This window comes from Eptesicus fuscus, chromosome 24 (genome assembly GCF_027574615.1).
Source record: "Eptesicus fuscus isolate TK198812 chromosome 24, DD_ASM_mEF_20220401, whole genome shotgun sequence".
Classification (NCBI taxonomy): domain Eukaryota; kingdom Metazoa; phylum Chordata; class Mammalia; order Chiroptera; family Vespertilionidae; genus Eptesicus; species Eptesicus fuscus.
In genome coordinates this window covers 15,396,793-15,411,273 of record NC_072496.1, presented here as the reverse complement: position 1 = coordinate 15,411,273, position 14,481 = coordinate 15,396,793, and the positions used below count along the sequence as shown (strand labels likewise).

At 38.2% G+C, this 14,481-nt stretch overlaps 1 protein-coding gene and 1 non-coding gene across 2 annotated transcripts in view; one reads left to right on the top strand and one right to left on the bottom strand.

Annotated features, from left to right (window-relative positions):
- Positions 1 to 14,481, top strand: part of AHCTF1 (AT-hook containing transcription factor 1) — a 76,020-nt gene that overhangs the window by 18,687 nt on the left and 42,852 nt on the right. Inside the window, exons 5-14 of the mRNA XM_054712977.1 lie at positions 1,961 to 2,168; positions 3,524 to 3,640; positions 5,447 to 5,531; positions 8,566 to 8,719; positions 9,142 to 9,274; positions 9,355 to 9,536; positions 9,931 to 9,992; positions 10,757 to 10,885; positions 11,633 to 11,723; positions 12,983 to 13,072. Of these exons, the coding sequence (XP_054568952.1) occupies positions 1,961 to 2,168; positions 3,524 to 3,640; positions 5,447 to 5,531; positions 8,566 to 8,719; positions 9,142 to 9,274; positions 9,355 to 9,536; positions 9,931 to 9,992; positions 10,757 to 10,885; positions 11,633 to 11,723; positions 12,983 to 13,072 (1,251 nt within the window). The remainder of the gene's footprint in view (positions 1 to 1,960; positions 2,169 to 3,523; positions 3,641 to 5,446; positions 5,532 to 8,565; positions 8,720 to 9,141; positions 9,275 to 9,354; positions 9,537 to 9,930; positions 9,993 to 10,756; positions 10,886 to 11,632; positions 11,724 to 12,982; positions 13,073 to 14,481) is intronic.
- On the bottom strand, positions 536 to 641 carry LOC114228485 (U6 spliceosomal RNA). Its single transcript, XR_003614627.2, has one exon. It is a non-coding gene; the product is annotated as a U6 spliceosomal RNA (small nuclear RNA).

Below are 14,481 nucleotides of genomic sequence, written 5' to 3'. Positions count from 1 at the left end.
CATAGGTCAACACTCAACCACTGAGCCACGCCTGGCTGGGCAGAGTTAAAACATCTTTTATTTCAGCAAGCAACAATCAGTAGTTGAATTTAGCACAAGGATAATTTTATAATTGAACTGCATTGTGATCAGAGGTCAGAACTATATCTCAATTAATAGAATTACTAAGCCATTGAATTTTATAGCACACAAAAAATTGAGTGTTGGGGTTCAATGCAAAATTGATTTTGTTTAAAAATGTAATTTATGATTACAACTATTTAGACTTTATTGAAATACATACAAAGAAAATGGAAGTTCCTAACATTTATCATACCATAGTATTCTGCAATTCTCCCAAACCTAACGATATTTCTTACATATTCTGTCACATCAGTACATGTAGAGTTTATCTTATTTTCTTAAATATGTCTACAGTATTTTATTATATGAAATATTATATTTTGGCAACATTTAATCACTATTCTCTGAAAATATAATCAGAAACAGTAGGGATCAGGAGGGTAACTTCAAGAACAGTAGAATATGAATTTTTTTTAATATTTAACGCTTCACAAATTTGCGTGTCATTCTTGCTCAGGGTCATGCTAATCTTCTCTGTATTGTTCCAATTTTAGTATGTGTGCTGCTGAAGCGAGCACAATGGGATATGATTTTATAACCCCTTCATAATAGCATTGAGGGAATCTGCCCTTGTACAATAGTTATATCAATATACAGGCCTGAATATTTCTGTTTTATTAAAGATTACCATCATTTTCAAGTAGGGAAAGGAATATAAGAATCCACACATATCTATCACCTAAATTCAAATTGGTTTTCAAAATTTACTGTATGTGCATCCATTTTCTTTCACTCCCCTTTCTCTCATTTCCTCTGCATTAATTCAAAGCAAGTAATGGCTATGTTACTACATAATCATGATGTCATTACCACTCATAACAACATATCAATTAATTCCTTGGTATAGTTTAGTGGTTTTCAACTGGTGTGCTGTAAGGATTTTTATTTTTATTTATTTTTTATTTTTAAATATATTTCTTTATTGATTTCAGAGAGGAAGGAAGGGAGAGAGAGAGAGAAACATCAGTGATGTGAGAGAATCATTGGTCAGCTGCCTCCTGCACGACCCCCACTGGGGATTGAGCCCACAACCCAGGCATGTGCGCTGGCCCGGAATCGCACCCAGGACCCTTGAGTTGGCAGGCTGATGCTCTATCCACTGAGCCAAGCCGGCCAGGGCTGTAAGGATTTTTAAAACATGCAATACCTGACTATTTAGTCAGGGGCACTGACCTTTATTCCCTTAGATTATCAAATAAAAAAATGACAACAGCCAACAGGACAATAGCCATCCAGTGTGAGTGAATCAAATTATGCCTTTTATTTCCAGATCACTAAAAAACATATTTTTTGGTGTGCTGCAGAATTTTAGTGGTTAATTTATGTGTGAAATTGCTGGTATTGAGTCCAATAATCAGATTTCTGTGATTGTCTCTAAAGCACCTTTTTTCATTTAGATTGTTTGAATCAGGATACAGGCAAGGTCCACACATTTCACTTGACATCTCTCATGTTTCCTTGAAGGTAGAGCAATCCTCTCTATCCAGTGACTTGCTGAAGAAGTTACCTGGTATAATGCTCCACATTTGAAATTATCTGTTTGTTTCATGTGGTATCATTTACATTTTATATTTTCCGCAAATCTAAGCTCTCTCTGATTAGATTCAGACTTAACATTTGGCAAGGCTACATCATAAATGCTGGGAACTTCATACTGTATCACATCCGGAGGCACATGGCATCTTGTTTCACATTTAGTGATCAGGGGGTCAGATGATGACCTGCACGATCCTTCCTCTTCCTATTTACCCCAGTAGTCTTCAATTTCTGCTTGAATAATGGGTGGCACATTTGTTTTTACTCTGTTCTTAGTTTGTTTATCTCACTTTTTTTTTAGACCTTGAAGTTATAGCTGGTATTCCAGCCGAAGTACCACACATCAGAGAACGTGCAATTGGAGAAGGACGCCATCTGTGTTTCCAGTTAGTAAGCCCATCAGGAACAGCAGTTTCAGCTCTGAGTTACATAAGCAGGACCAATCAGCTTGCTGTAGGTTTTTCCGATGGCTACCTAGCACTCTGGAATATGAAAAGCATGAAAAGAGAGTAAGGATATCTTTTCTCTGATTTGATTTTTGGCAGTTTCTTAATATGACTTGTACCCTATTAATATGTAAAAATTAGCTTATGGGGAAAATGGTAGGACAAATTAATGATTGAGTGACTATGAATAATTTTTCATTGTATTAAATCATGACGATATAATAAAGGAATGGCTTAGCACATGAATTTGGGTTGATTCAGTGTATATTTTAAAAGGCATTTCAGTTATTATGTTAGTTTTGCTAATAAAGCATGACTCTAAAGATGTTTATATTGTATGAATTCTTTCAGAAGTACTTTTCTTTATAACCATATGTATAGATATGTGTAAAGTAGTTGTTCCCAGTAGACAGGAAAGCAAAGGCTTTTTAAAAAATCTGTTTTAAAATGCTTTGTTTTAAAATTGTTATTGATACTTTTACGATGTTAAAATTGCCGAGGAATTAACAAATCCTTTGTTGAGGGAAGTAACCCTTTATTGAGGGCGGTAGCAAGCATAGTGGATCTGATGCTTAAATCCATACAGCTGAAGAAATGGAGTGTTGTGGTAGTATTTCATCTTTCTCGAGGGTACCTCTTAGTGGGGAGCAGTACATTGTGGCACATATTTATATGTACTGGAAGCACTGGTTCACACATACATGTATTCTATGCTTTATTAATTTTAACCCTTCCCAGTTCTACCTGGGGGATGGATGCCATGCTCATTGTCTTTTTTTTTTTTTTTATGCTCATTGTCTCGATGTCTTGTACCCTGTGTATTTTTTGTTGTTGTTAATCCTCACCTGAGGATATTTTTCCACTGAATTTTTTATTTTTATTTTTGAGGGAGTGGAAAGGAGAGGAGCGAGAGATAGACATTGATGTGAGAAAGACACACTGATTGATTGCCTCCCGCACCTGACCCAATGGGCTGGGGATCAAACCTGTATCCCAGGTACAATGGGGAATCAATCCTGCAACCCTTGGGTGCACAGATGGATGCTCTAATCCCTGACCACATCACTGGCCAGGGCTACCCTGTGTACTTTTTTTTTTTTTTAATATACTTTTATTGATTTCAGAGAGAGAGATACAGAAACATCAGTGATGAGAGAGAATTGGCTGCCTCCTGCATGCCCACCACTAGGGATTGCCCACAACCCGGGCATGTGCCCCAACCGGAATCAAACCTGGGACCCTTCAGTCTGCAGGCCAACACTATCCACTGGGCCAAACCAGCCAGGGCTCCTGTGTATTTTTGAAGATGGTTGTATGAACAGTAGATGCTCTAACTCAAATTCTTACATCGAGGCACCTTCTTTAACATAGTTATAATTTAAAAGTATGAAGTATACTAATTTTTGTGCCTCTTACAGATACTACACACAGTTGGAAGGTGGAAGGGTTCCCGTATATGCTGTTACTTTTCAAGAACCTGAGAATGATCCTCGTAATTGCTGTTACTTGTGGGCTGTTCAGTCTACACAAGATAGGTCAGTGTGATACATGTGTTTTAAAAAACTATTTGTCAAAAATGGAGCAGCAGTTAATTTCTTTGGAAAGCTTTTACTTTGTACTATGTTGTCTCTTTTTAGTGAAAGCAACATAATTCAGTGAATTAGTGATAGTTGAAATGATTAAAAAAGTTAAATGATTATTTCTACAAATTTAAGTAATTCTCATATATCGGTGAGAAGAAATTGTGCTTGCTTGATTGTTTCAATGTTATTTCAAAGTGTAAGCCAATTCAGATGAGCAGGCAACCTATTATGACTATAGGCAATTTTTATGGCTTTCTGTGTTCTCTTGTAAGACATCTTTTCTCTTTATAATCTCATTCCTTTTTCCTCTTTGTTTTGTACGCCTCTTTCATTTTTATTTATCCCTACTCTGTTTTCTAGTCCTACTTGCCTTTTGCAGTATATTTTTAGGATTGACTTTTCCCTGTCATAAGCTCTAATGTTCTAAGTACAACTATGGATAGATCTTTGTTTTCAATTTAATTTCTAACTGGTTCATGTCCAGTGCTAGAACAGTTATTCAGTACTCATTTTTAAATTTTTTTCTTAGGTATTTTGTTCTTTCTTTGATGATCATTGAAATTAAAGTTTGTGGTATAAATGCCATGGTCTTGATAACTCACTGATTCCAGTACTTACTCTTTCAAAGTCCTATTCTACCTTAGATTTTGTGTACCTGAATTGTGGACCATTTGGGTTTTTTTTTTTTTCTATGTCCCCCACGTTTGAGGTTTTGTCTTAACCTTACATTGTAGTAATAAGGCAATGAATGAAAAAATGATTTGCCATTTTTGAAATTTGTCAATCCTGGAGAAAATACAGAGGTATCTATTGAGATGTGTGCCTTGAGAAGGCTTTGTGTGGTAAGGAATGAGAGGGCATTATGTTCATTTTTATCATCGACAATATTACAGATGTCTCCCATTCCTCCCCCCTTGGCCCCTCTCTACTCAGCCTCTGCCCACAACAGGCCTTCCCACACTATTGTCTGTGTCCATGGGCTGTGCATATGTGCATGTATGTTTTTTGATTAATCTCTTCCTGCCCCCTCCATACCCATCCCCTCTGGACCTATTTTGTTCATAAGTTCATTTTGTTCATTAGATTCCACATATAACTGAGAGCATGTACTTGTCTTTCTCTGACTGGCTTATTTCACTTAGCATAATATTCTCCAGGTCCATCCATGCTGTTAAAAGGGTAAGAGTTCCTTCTTTTGTATAGCCACATAATATTACATTGTGTAAATGTATCACGGCTTTTTTGTTCCATTCATCTACTGATGGGCACTTAGGCTGTTTCCAGATCTTAGCTATTGTAAATAATGCTGCCATGAACATAGAGGTGCATATATTCTTTCTGATTGGTGTTTCAGAATTCTTAGGATATATTCCTACAAGTGGGATCATTGGGTCAAATGGCAGTTCCTTTCTATTTTAAAAAATATATTTTCATTGATTTAGAGAGGAAGGGAGATAGAGATAGAAACATCCATGATGAGAGAGAATCATTGATCAGCTACCTTCTGCATGCCCTCTACTGGGGATTGAGCCCGCAACCCGGGCATGTGCCCTGACCAGAACTCAAACTGTGACCTCCTGGTTCATAGATTGACGTTCAACCACTAAGCCAATGACCTTAGTTTTATCATGTGCACTCAATATTGTATTCAAACTAAACTGATGTGGGCAGTAAGAGATGCTTAGTGTAATTAATATGATTGTTAGTATTTCTTAGGGGAAACACTAAAGGTAAAGCTGATCTCTCTCTCTCTTTCAGTGAAGGGGATGTTCTGAGTTTGCATCTGCTTCAGCTGGCCTTCGGGGATAGAAAGTGTTTGGCAACAGGACAAATCTTATATGAGGTAAATGTAATGGTAATATGGCTTCTTATTACCATTTTGTTCATTGATCACATATTTTAAGTCTTCCTTTTAAGACATTAAGATATTAAAAAGTTACTCTTATATTTTAGTTAGTACTGTATTCACAATACAATGGAAGAAGTATTACATTAGGGATTAGGACACCAGCTGTTTTTTGTGTGTATGTGTTTTTTTTTAATATATTTTATTGATTTTTTACAGAGAGGAAGGGAGAGAGATAGAGAGTTAGAAACATCGATGAGAGAGAAACATTGATAGCTGCCTCCTGCACACCTCCTACTGGGGATGTGCCCGCAACCAAGGTACGTGCCCTTGACCGGAATCGAACCTGGGACCTTTCAGTCCGCAGGCTGACGCTCTATCCACTGAGCCAAACCGGTTTCGGCGACACCAGCTGTTTTACTGAGGTAGCTTTATTGGCACTCCAGGTATCACTTTCCTCTAAAATGAGGGAATTGGACAGAACTAAAGCTTGTAGCCTGAATGATACCCAGGAAAAATAACCCCACATTGATGCTCTTAACACAGGGGTGGGAAACCTTTTTTCTGCCCAGGGCCATTTGGGTATTTATAACATCATTTGAGGGCCATACAAAATTATCAGCTTAAAAACTGGCCTGCTATATTTGGTCAAACATTTAATTAACTCATTCCTAATGCCTTGGCAGAGCCAGACCAAATGATTTTGGGGGCCTTATATGACCCACGGGCCAGACATTTCCCATCCCTGTTCTAACATATCAAGCAGTAAACCATGGGGAGACTTTATATAAACAGTCTTGTCACTGACACTTATATAAGAGCATAAATGCATCTAGCCTTTCATATGATTACTAGAGGCCCGGTGCATGAAATTCATGCACTGGGGTGGGGTGTCCCTCAGCCCAGCCTGCACCCTCTCCAATCTGGGACCCCTTGGGGATGTCCGACTACCGGTTTAGGCATGATCCCTGTGGCAGCTGGATATCCTTCTCACAATCCGGGACTGTTGGCTCCCAATCGCTCACCTGCCTTCCAGCCTGATCACCCCTAACCACTTCCCAGCCAGCCTGATTGACACCTAACTGCTCCCCTGCCTGCCCAGTTGCCCCCAACTTCCTCCACTGCCAGCCCGGTCGCCCCCAATTGCCCTTCCCTGCAGGCCTGGTCGTCCCCAACTGCCCTTCCCTGCTTGCCTGATCGCCCACAACTACCCTCCCCTTCTGACCATCTTGTGGCGGCCATCTTTGACCACATGGGGGCAGCCATCTTGTGCGACGGCATGAGGGTCAATTTGCATATTACCTCTTTATTATATAGGATTTTTGTGGCTGAATTCTTGAGGAAATAGTGGGGTGCTGCTAATAGCCATATTTGGTCAACCCTCACATTCCATTCTCCAGAACAGGCTTTCTAAACCTAGTGTTCGCAGGTAAGGGATGGGTCCCTGAATGATGTGTGGCATTCTACTGAGTATGCATTTTGGGGGGGAAAGTTGCACAGCTTTTTTTCAGATTCTTAAAGGGATTGATGAGCAAAGACCTATTCTAGAGAAAGATTTTCATTAAGAATACAAAAGTAGGTTTGCTGGCCTAGAGTATCCTATCTAATAAAAGAGTAATAAGCAAATTGACTGTACCTCCGCTACACCCACAAGCCAATCAGGAGCAAATATGCAAATAAACACAAACAAGATGGCTGCGGCCACAGAGAGCAGGAGGGAGGCTTGGGTTTCCACGGCAATGGAGGAAGCCAAGCTTTCCGCCTGCTCTTGCCGGCCCAGGCCTCCACTCAATGCTACAAAGTTTCAATGATAGAAGATTAATAAATCCCAACAAAAATGGCGGCAGCCACGGAGCTGGAGAGAGCAGGAGGCTAGGGTTGCCCCTGGAGATGTAGGAAGCCAAGCTTTCCACACACCCTGGCGGCCCAGGCCTCCACTTAAGGCTACCAAGTTTCAATTATAGAAGATAAATAAATCCCAACAGAAATGGCTGCTTCCATGGAGTGCGCAGAAGACTTAGCTTCGCTCCAGGCTACAAAGTTTCAATTGTAGAAGATAAATAAATCCCAGATACCAGGGCCTCTGCTTGGGTTGCCGGGGGGGGCGTGGCCGGCCTGCAAACTACCACAGGCTCCTCGCCCAGGTCGCCCACACCCCAAGGGAACCCCCACCCTGATCCGGGACACCTTTCAGGGCAAACCAGCTGGCTCCCACCCATGCATCAGGCCTCTATCCTATCTTATCCTATCTAATAAAAGAGTAATAGGCAGATTGACCATCCCTCCAATACACAAGATGGCTGCCCCCATGTGGTCAAAGATGACTGATCCCATGTGGACACAAGATGGCCAGCAGGTGAGGGCACTTGGGAGGGACCAGGCCTGCAAGGGAGGGCAGTTGTGGGCGATCAGGCCAGCAGAGGAGGGAAGTTGGGGGTGACCAGGCCTGCAGGGAAGGGTAGTTAGAGGTGACCAGGCCTGCAGGGGAGGGCAGTTAGGGGCAAACAGGCTGGTAGGTGAGCAGTTAGGCATCAATCAGGCTGGCAGGCAGAAGCGGTTAGGGGCAATCAGGAATGCAGGCAGGCGAGCAGTTGGGAGCCAGCAGTCCTGGATTGTGAGAGGGATCCCAGGTTGGAGAGGGTGCAGGCTGGGCTGAGGGACACCTCCCCCTCCCCCGTGCACGAATTTCGTGCACTGGGCCTCTAGTGTGTATATATAATTTCAGTGGTTAGTCCAATTTACACTTCAACCAGTAGTACATGAAGATGAAGGTTTTCATGTTTGATAATAGCTTCAAAAAATGTATTGGTAATTACTTTAGAGAGACTAAAACTAGCCTTTTATTTGATAAATATTTTTATGCTTATAAAATTTTAGAGCTCCTTTCCGTGATACTTTCTCTTCAGGGTTTAACTTTTTTTGGTTTGTTTTCTTATGAAATATCTTTAAATTTAGAAAATATTTAATTTTAGAATGTCTTTTTGCTTAGAATCCTATTAAGATAAGGGTTTTTGTACACTTTATTTTTCAGGGGTTGGAGTACTGTGAAGAAAGATATACACTGGACCTCACATGTGGCATGTTTCCTTTGAGGGGACAGACTAGTAATACCAAACTGTTGGGATGCCAGAGTATAGAGAAATTTCGATCTCATGGTGACAGAGAGGAAGGCATGAGTAGTGAAGGTTAGCTAAAAGTTCTCTTACATGACATGTGGATATTTGACTTAAGATTTATCTTTTTTTTTTTAAATCAATTTTAGAGAGAAAGTAATATCGATTTGTTATTCGACTGTGCATTTACTTGTAGATCAGTCCTTCTCAACCAAAATTCCTGTAAAGAATTAAGCTCTAAGACCTAAAGGCCTCCACTTTGGGGATTGATAGTCTCTGGTACTAGCTATGCACCATTCTTGGGAGATATTCATTCAGATCATTTTCTATTTTCTACTTCCAATGCCTCAAAGTTGCCAAGGTGATAACTGAAAATAAGCCAGAATATAACTTTTCTGATGAGTTTTTAATAAAGTGTTCTTGAAATATAAAAACAGTTAGGAGGATTTTACTTTGAGATTATTCTATTTTTTAAAATTGTCTTTTCCTTTTAGCTCTGTCTCCTGACACTAGTGTTTCAGTCTTCACCTGGCAAGTAAATATATATGGACAAGGAAAGCCTTCTATATATTTGGGGATTTTTGACATAAATCGTTGGTATCATGCACAAATGCCAGATTCATTAAGGTATGCTTCTCTCTCTTTCTTTTGGTATTTGTATCTATAGCAGTTCAGTGACTTAATAATTTTGTAAAATTTTCTTTTAGATCGGGAGAATCTCTACATAATTGCTCTTATTTTGCATTGTGGTCCCTGGATTCTGTTGTAAATATGGCTTCTCCACATTACATCCTGGATATATTAGTCCACGAGAGAAGTTTAAGTCGAGGACTTGCTCCTTCATACTCGCCTCCTGAGCAGTTTTTTAACCCGAGTTCCTATAACTTTGGTATGTATTTCCCTAACATTACCTTTTGAGAAAAATAACATGCAAGAGTGTGTGTGTGTTTATGTTTAACATATGTGCTAGTATTATCCATATCTCATTGTCAGCTAATATATGGATAACTTAGAAAACAAATATACATGTACATGAGAAATTTAATACATAGTTTATAAAGAAATTATCACAGTTTTGAATTTGCTAGAAAATATTAAATATTTCACTCTTATTGCATTTGTGATAGTTTGGTATCATTTTTTATAAAGTTTGGAAATATTTTAAAATTTATTGTGTATAATAATTTGATACCTTGGCTAGCAGTCTGTTAAGAGAAATTCTGTTGTATCAATGCCATCTGGAATATAATACTTAAGTGGATTTTCAAAATCTTCTTTTTTAGATGCCACTTGTTTGTTAAACTCAGGAGTTGTTCATATAACTTGTACTGGCTTTCAGAAGGAGGTAGGTAACAGCTGACAATGTGGACAGTGTTTCATATTGAACTCAAGTCAGATCATGGATTTAAACTTGATGGTAGCTTCTGCTAGGTTAATGAGACGTATTGGAATGTTTTTAGCAGTTTTCTGTAGCTGTTAGCTACTTGAACCCCAAGGAAAAGATCAGAGTAGGCCATTGTCTTACCATGTCCCTTTTTATCCTTTCTCTGAATTCTCCTTTCTCCAGAAAGCTTTTGAATAAATAAAGTAATGCAAAGAGGTACCTAGCACAGTGGTACAGTGCCTAGCACAGAGCGGATGGTGACTGTCTGTTGAAAAATACTTTTCTAGGAAAACAACAAATGACAAACCTTTTAACTCATAATCACCTAGATGTACATGGATGCCATATTTATACTTTATACCAGGTCTTTTGTATATTAGACCAAGAGGAATAAATACAGGGTGTTGTGTGTGTGTGTGTTTGTGTTCATAAAGAGCTGTCATCGAGTCTATCAGCTTTAGAGAAGGCATTGGGTACCTTTCATAAAAACATAGAAGCTACAATATTATTTATAATTACGAAGCATTGATTTAGCTCAAGAACCCACAAACCCTTTTCCTTGAAAATAGTACAAAAATGTCGTCTTCCACAATTTCCATTTCAGTGTTTTTAGTTTTATTCAAAATGTTAAGTCTAAAAGTGGGGTAATGAGTTTATTACATATTCTTAAATCTGGTTATTTGAATTGAGTGTTAATTGATATCTTATTAATCAATCTGTTTCAGACTTTGACCTTTTTAAAGAAATCAGGACCATTTATCAATGAAGTTATTTCTGATGGTTATAATCGATGTCTTATGGCTGGCCTTCTCTCACCAAGACTTATTGATATGCAGCCTTCCAGTTTAAGTCAGGTGAGATGATTTTTTTTTAATCCTCACCCGAGGATTTGTTTTTATTGATTTTTGAGAGGAGAGAAACATCGATCATTGCCTCCTATATGTGCCCTACTGGGGTTCAAGCCTGCAACCCGGGCATGTGCCCTGACCAGCAATTGAATCATGACCTGGTTCGTAGGTTGACGCTCAACCACCAAGCCACACCGGCTGGGCTATAAATTGAATCTTAATAATACGGCATTTTGTGACTGGCTCCTTTAACTTAGCACAATGTTTTCAAGGTTCATCTATCCCGTAGTATGTATTAGTACTTCATTCTATTTATGGCTGGCTAATATTTCACTGTACCGAGTATACCTCATTTTTGAAATTCATTCTTCAGGTGATCGTTTTGGCTATAGGAATGATGCTGCTTCCTATAGAGTTCTTGTGTAGTCACGTGTTTTCATTTCTCTTGCGTGTGTACGCAGGTGTGGAATTGCTGGGTCACACGGTAATTTTGATTGTGAGGAACTACCAGATTGTTTTCCAAAGTGGGCTTTATTGTTTTATATTCCCACCAGCAGTGTGTGAGGATTCCAATTTTTCCACATCGTTGATGCTCATTATTGTCTTTTTTATATAGGCATCCTAGTGAGTCATCATGATTTTTAAGCCTTTAAAATTTTGTATTCTGAGCTAGAACTTCCTACCTCTGATTCTGTGATCACATATCCTTTCTTATCATTAAATTTCTTCCTACTTTTTTTATGCATGGTGTAGGAAGAACAATTAAAAGCTGTATTGTCAGCAGCAATCCACACAAGTTCCCTGGGACTTTTGACTGGATATATCAGGAGGTGGATACTGGATGGTAAGATGATTATTTTTAATGGAAAATTACTTTTGTATTTTTAAAATTATCAACTTGCTCTTTGTGGGGGTGGTTAGTTAAACTTCATTTGGAGCTATTTGTAGATCCACATATAGTTACACGATTATAAGACATAATATAGAGAGAGCCTGTGTACTCTGCCCCCCCCACTGCCACCTCAATGATAAAATCTGGCAAACCTCTACTACAACATCAAATCGGGATCCCCCATGTTGCCCTTTTATAGCCACATCCCTAACCCCTGACAATCACTAACCCATTCTTTATAATTTTGTCATTTTAAAAATGCTCATAAGTGGAATCACACAATATGCAGTCTTTTGGGATTGACTCTTTCTCACTCAGCAAATTCTTCGGAGACTTATCCAAGTTGTGTGTATCACTCTCACTCTTAAAAACATTTGAGAATAAGTTGAAGACATCGTGCTTCTTTACCCACAAATAGTTCAATATTATTTCCTTCTAAGAACAAGGACACTCACTTAAAAAAAAAACACTTTGCAACTATAAAAATCATGAAAATTAACATTGATAATATGCCATTATCTAATCTACAGACGGAATCTCGCTAATTGTCTCGGTAAGGTCCTTTGTAGCATTTTGGGGCAGGGAGAATCCAGAATTTGTATATATTTATTTAATTTTCATGTATTTTTATTTATTTTTTTATTTAAAAAATGCAGGTTGTGTGTGTGCGTGTGTTTTAATCCTCACCTGAGGACATGTTTTTTTAATTGACTTTTTTTTTTTTTTTTTTTTAAGAGAGGAAGGGGGAGAGAGAAACATGGATATGAAAGAGAACATCAATCAGTTGCCTCCTGTACATGCCTGACTGGGAATCGAACCCCAACCTTTTGATGTACGGGTGGTCACTCCAACTACCTAAGCCACCCAGCTAGGGCAATTTCATGTCTTTTTAATCTCTAAAGTCGGTATAAGCCTTTCTCTTTCAAAAAATTGATATTTTAAAAGAATATAACCCTGTTATTTTGTAGGTTGTTTTTCAATTTGTGCTTATTGATCTTTCCTCATGATTAGATTCAGATTTTACAGTTTTCACATAAAGTGATGTACTGCACTCAGGAGGATACATGATACTAGTTTCTCTCTATTGTTGGTATTTATCTTGCTCACTTGGTAAGGGCAGTTTCTGTCAGGTTTCTCCGCTAAAATGTTACTCCTTTTTTGTTTCTAATTAATAATTATACTTTATTTTTTCTTTTATATTTACAAATTAGAACAACCAAATTCTGCTGCTAATTTGCGCTTTGTTCTTGAATGGACATGGAATAAAGTGATTCTCACAAAAGAGGAATTTGACAGACTGTGTAAGTACTATATTAAAAAATTAATCATTTATTTTTTAAGTACTTAACAGTAATTTAATCATCGTGAAGTTATAGGTTCTTAAAGAAGACCCAGAAGAAAACTTTCTTTTTAGTTTAGAGTGATAAAATTATTTTTTGACAAAGATTTTGTAACAGATTTTTAAACAGGCAGCATGTTATGTCCATATTGGCAAGTTTAAGAATTGTATCTTGTACATTGTTGATCTTCAGAGTTTAATTTACAAAATTGCATATGATTAAAGAGAGCTAACCTCAGAAGCTCCTGTACTTACTCCTTTTCTATTTAAAGTATTTATGAGCATAAAGAAACTAAATAGGATAAAAGCTCATCATCTGTTTTTTTATTTTTTTAAATAAGTCTTTATTGTTCAGATTATTACAGATGTTCCTCTTTTTTCCCCCCATAGCTCCCCTCAACCCAGTTCCCACCCCACCCTATGCCCTTACCCCCCCACCATTGTTCTCGTCCATAGGTGTACAATTTTTGTCCAATCTCTTCCCACACCCCCCACATCCCCTTCTCCCAGAGAATTGTCAGTCCACTCCCTTTCTGTGCCCCTGATTCTATTCACCAGTTTATTCTGTTCATCAGATTTTTTATTCACTTAATTTTTAGATTCACTTGTTGTCACTTTGTTGTCCATAATTTTTGTCTTTACCTTTTTCTTCTTCTCCTCTTCTTAAAGAATACCGTGCAGCATTTCATATAATACTGGTTTGGTGGTGATGAACGCCTTTAGCTTTTTCTTGTCTGTGAAGCTCTTTATCTGACCTTCATTTCTAAATGATAGCTTTGCTGGGTAGAGTAATCTTGGTTGTAGGTTCTTGCTATTCATCACTTTGAATATTTCTTGCCACTCCCGTCTGGCCTGCATAGTTTCTGTTGAGAAATCAGCTGACAGTCATATGGGTACTCCCTTATAGGTAACTAACAGTTTTTCTCCTGCTGCTTTTAAGATTCTCTCTTTGTCTTTTGCTCTTGGCATTTTAATTATGATGTGTCTTGGTGTGGTCCTCTTTGGATTCCTTTTGTTTGGGGTTCTTTGCACTTCTTGGACTTGTAAGTCTATTTCTTTCACCAGATGGGGGAAGTTCTCTGTCATTATTTCTTCAAATAGGTTTTCAGTATCTTGCTCTCTCTCTTCTTCTGACACCCCCATAATTTTGATGTTGGTACGCTTGAAGTTGTCCCAGAGGCTACTTACACTATCTTCATATTTTTTAATTCTTTTTTATTTTTTGCTCTTCCAGTTGGGTGTTTTTTGCTTCCTTGTATTTCAAATCATTGACTTGATTCTTGTGATCCTCTAGTCTACTGTTGAATTTCTGTATATTTTTCTTTATTTCAGTCAGTGTATGCTTAATTTCTGACTGGTCCTTTTTCCATT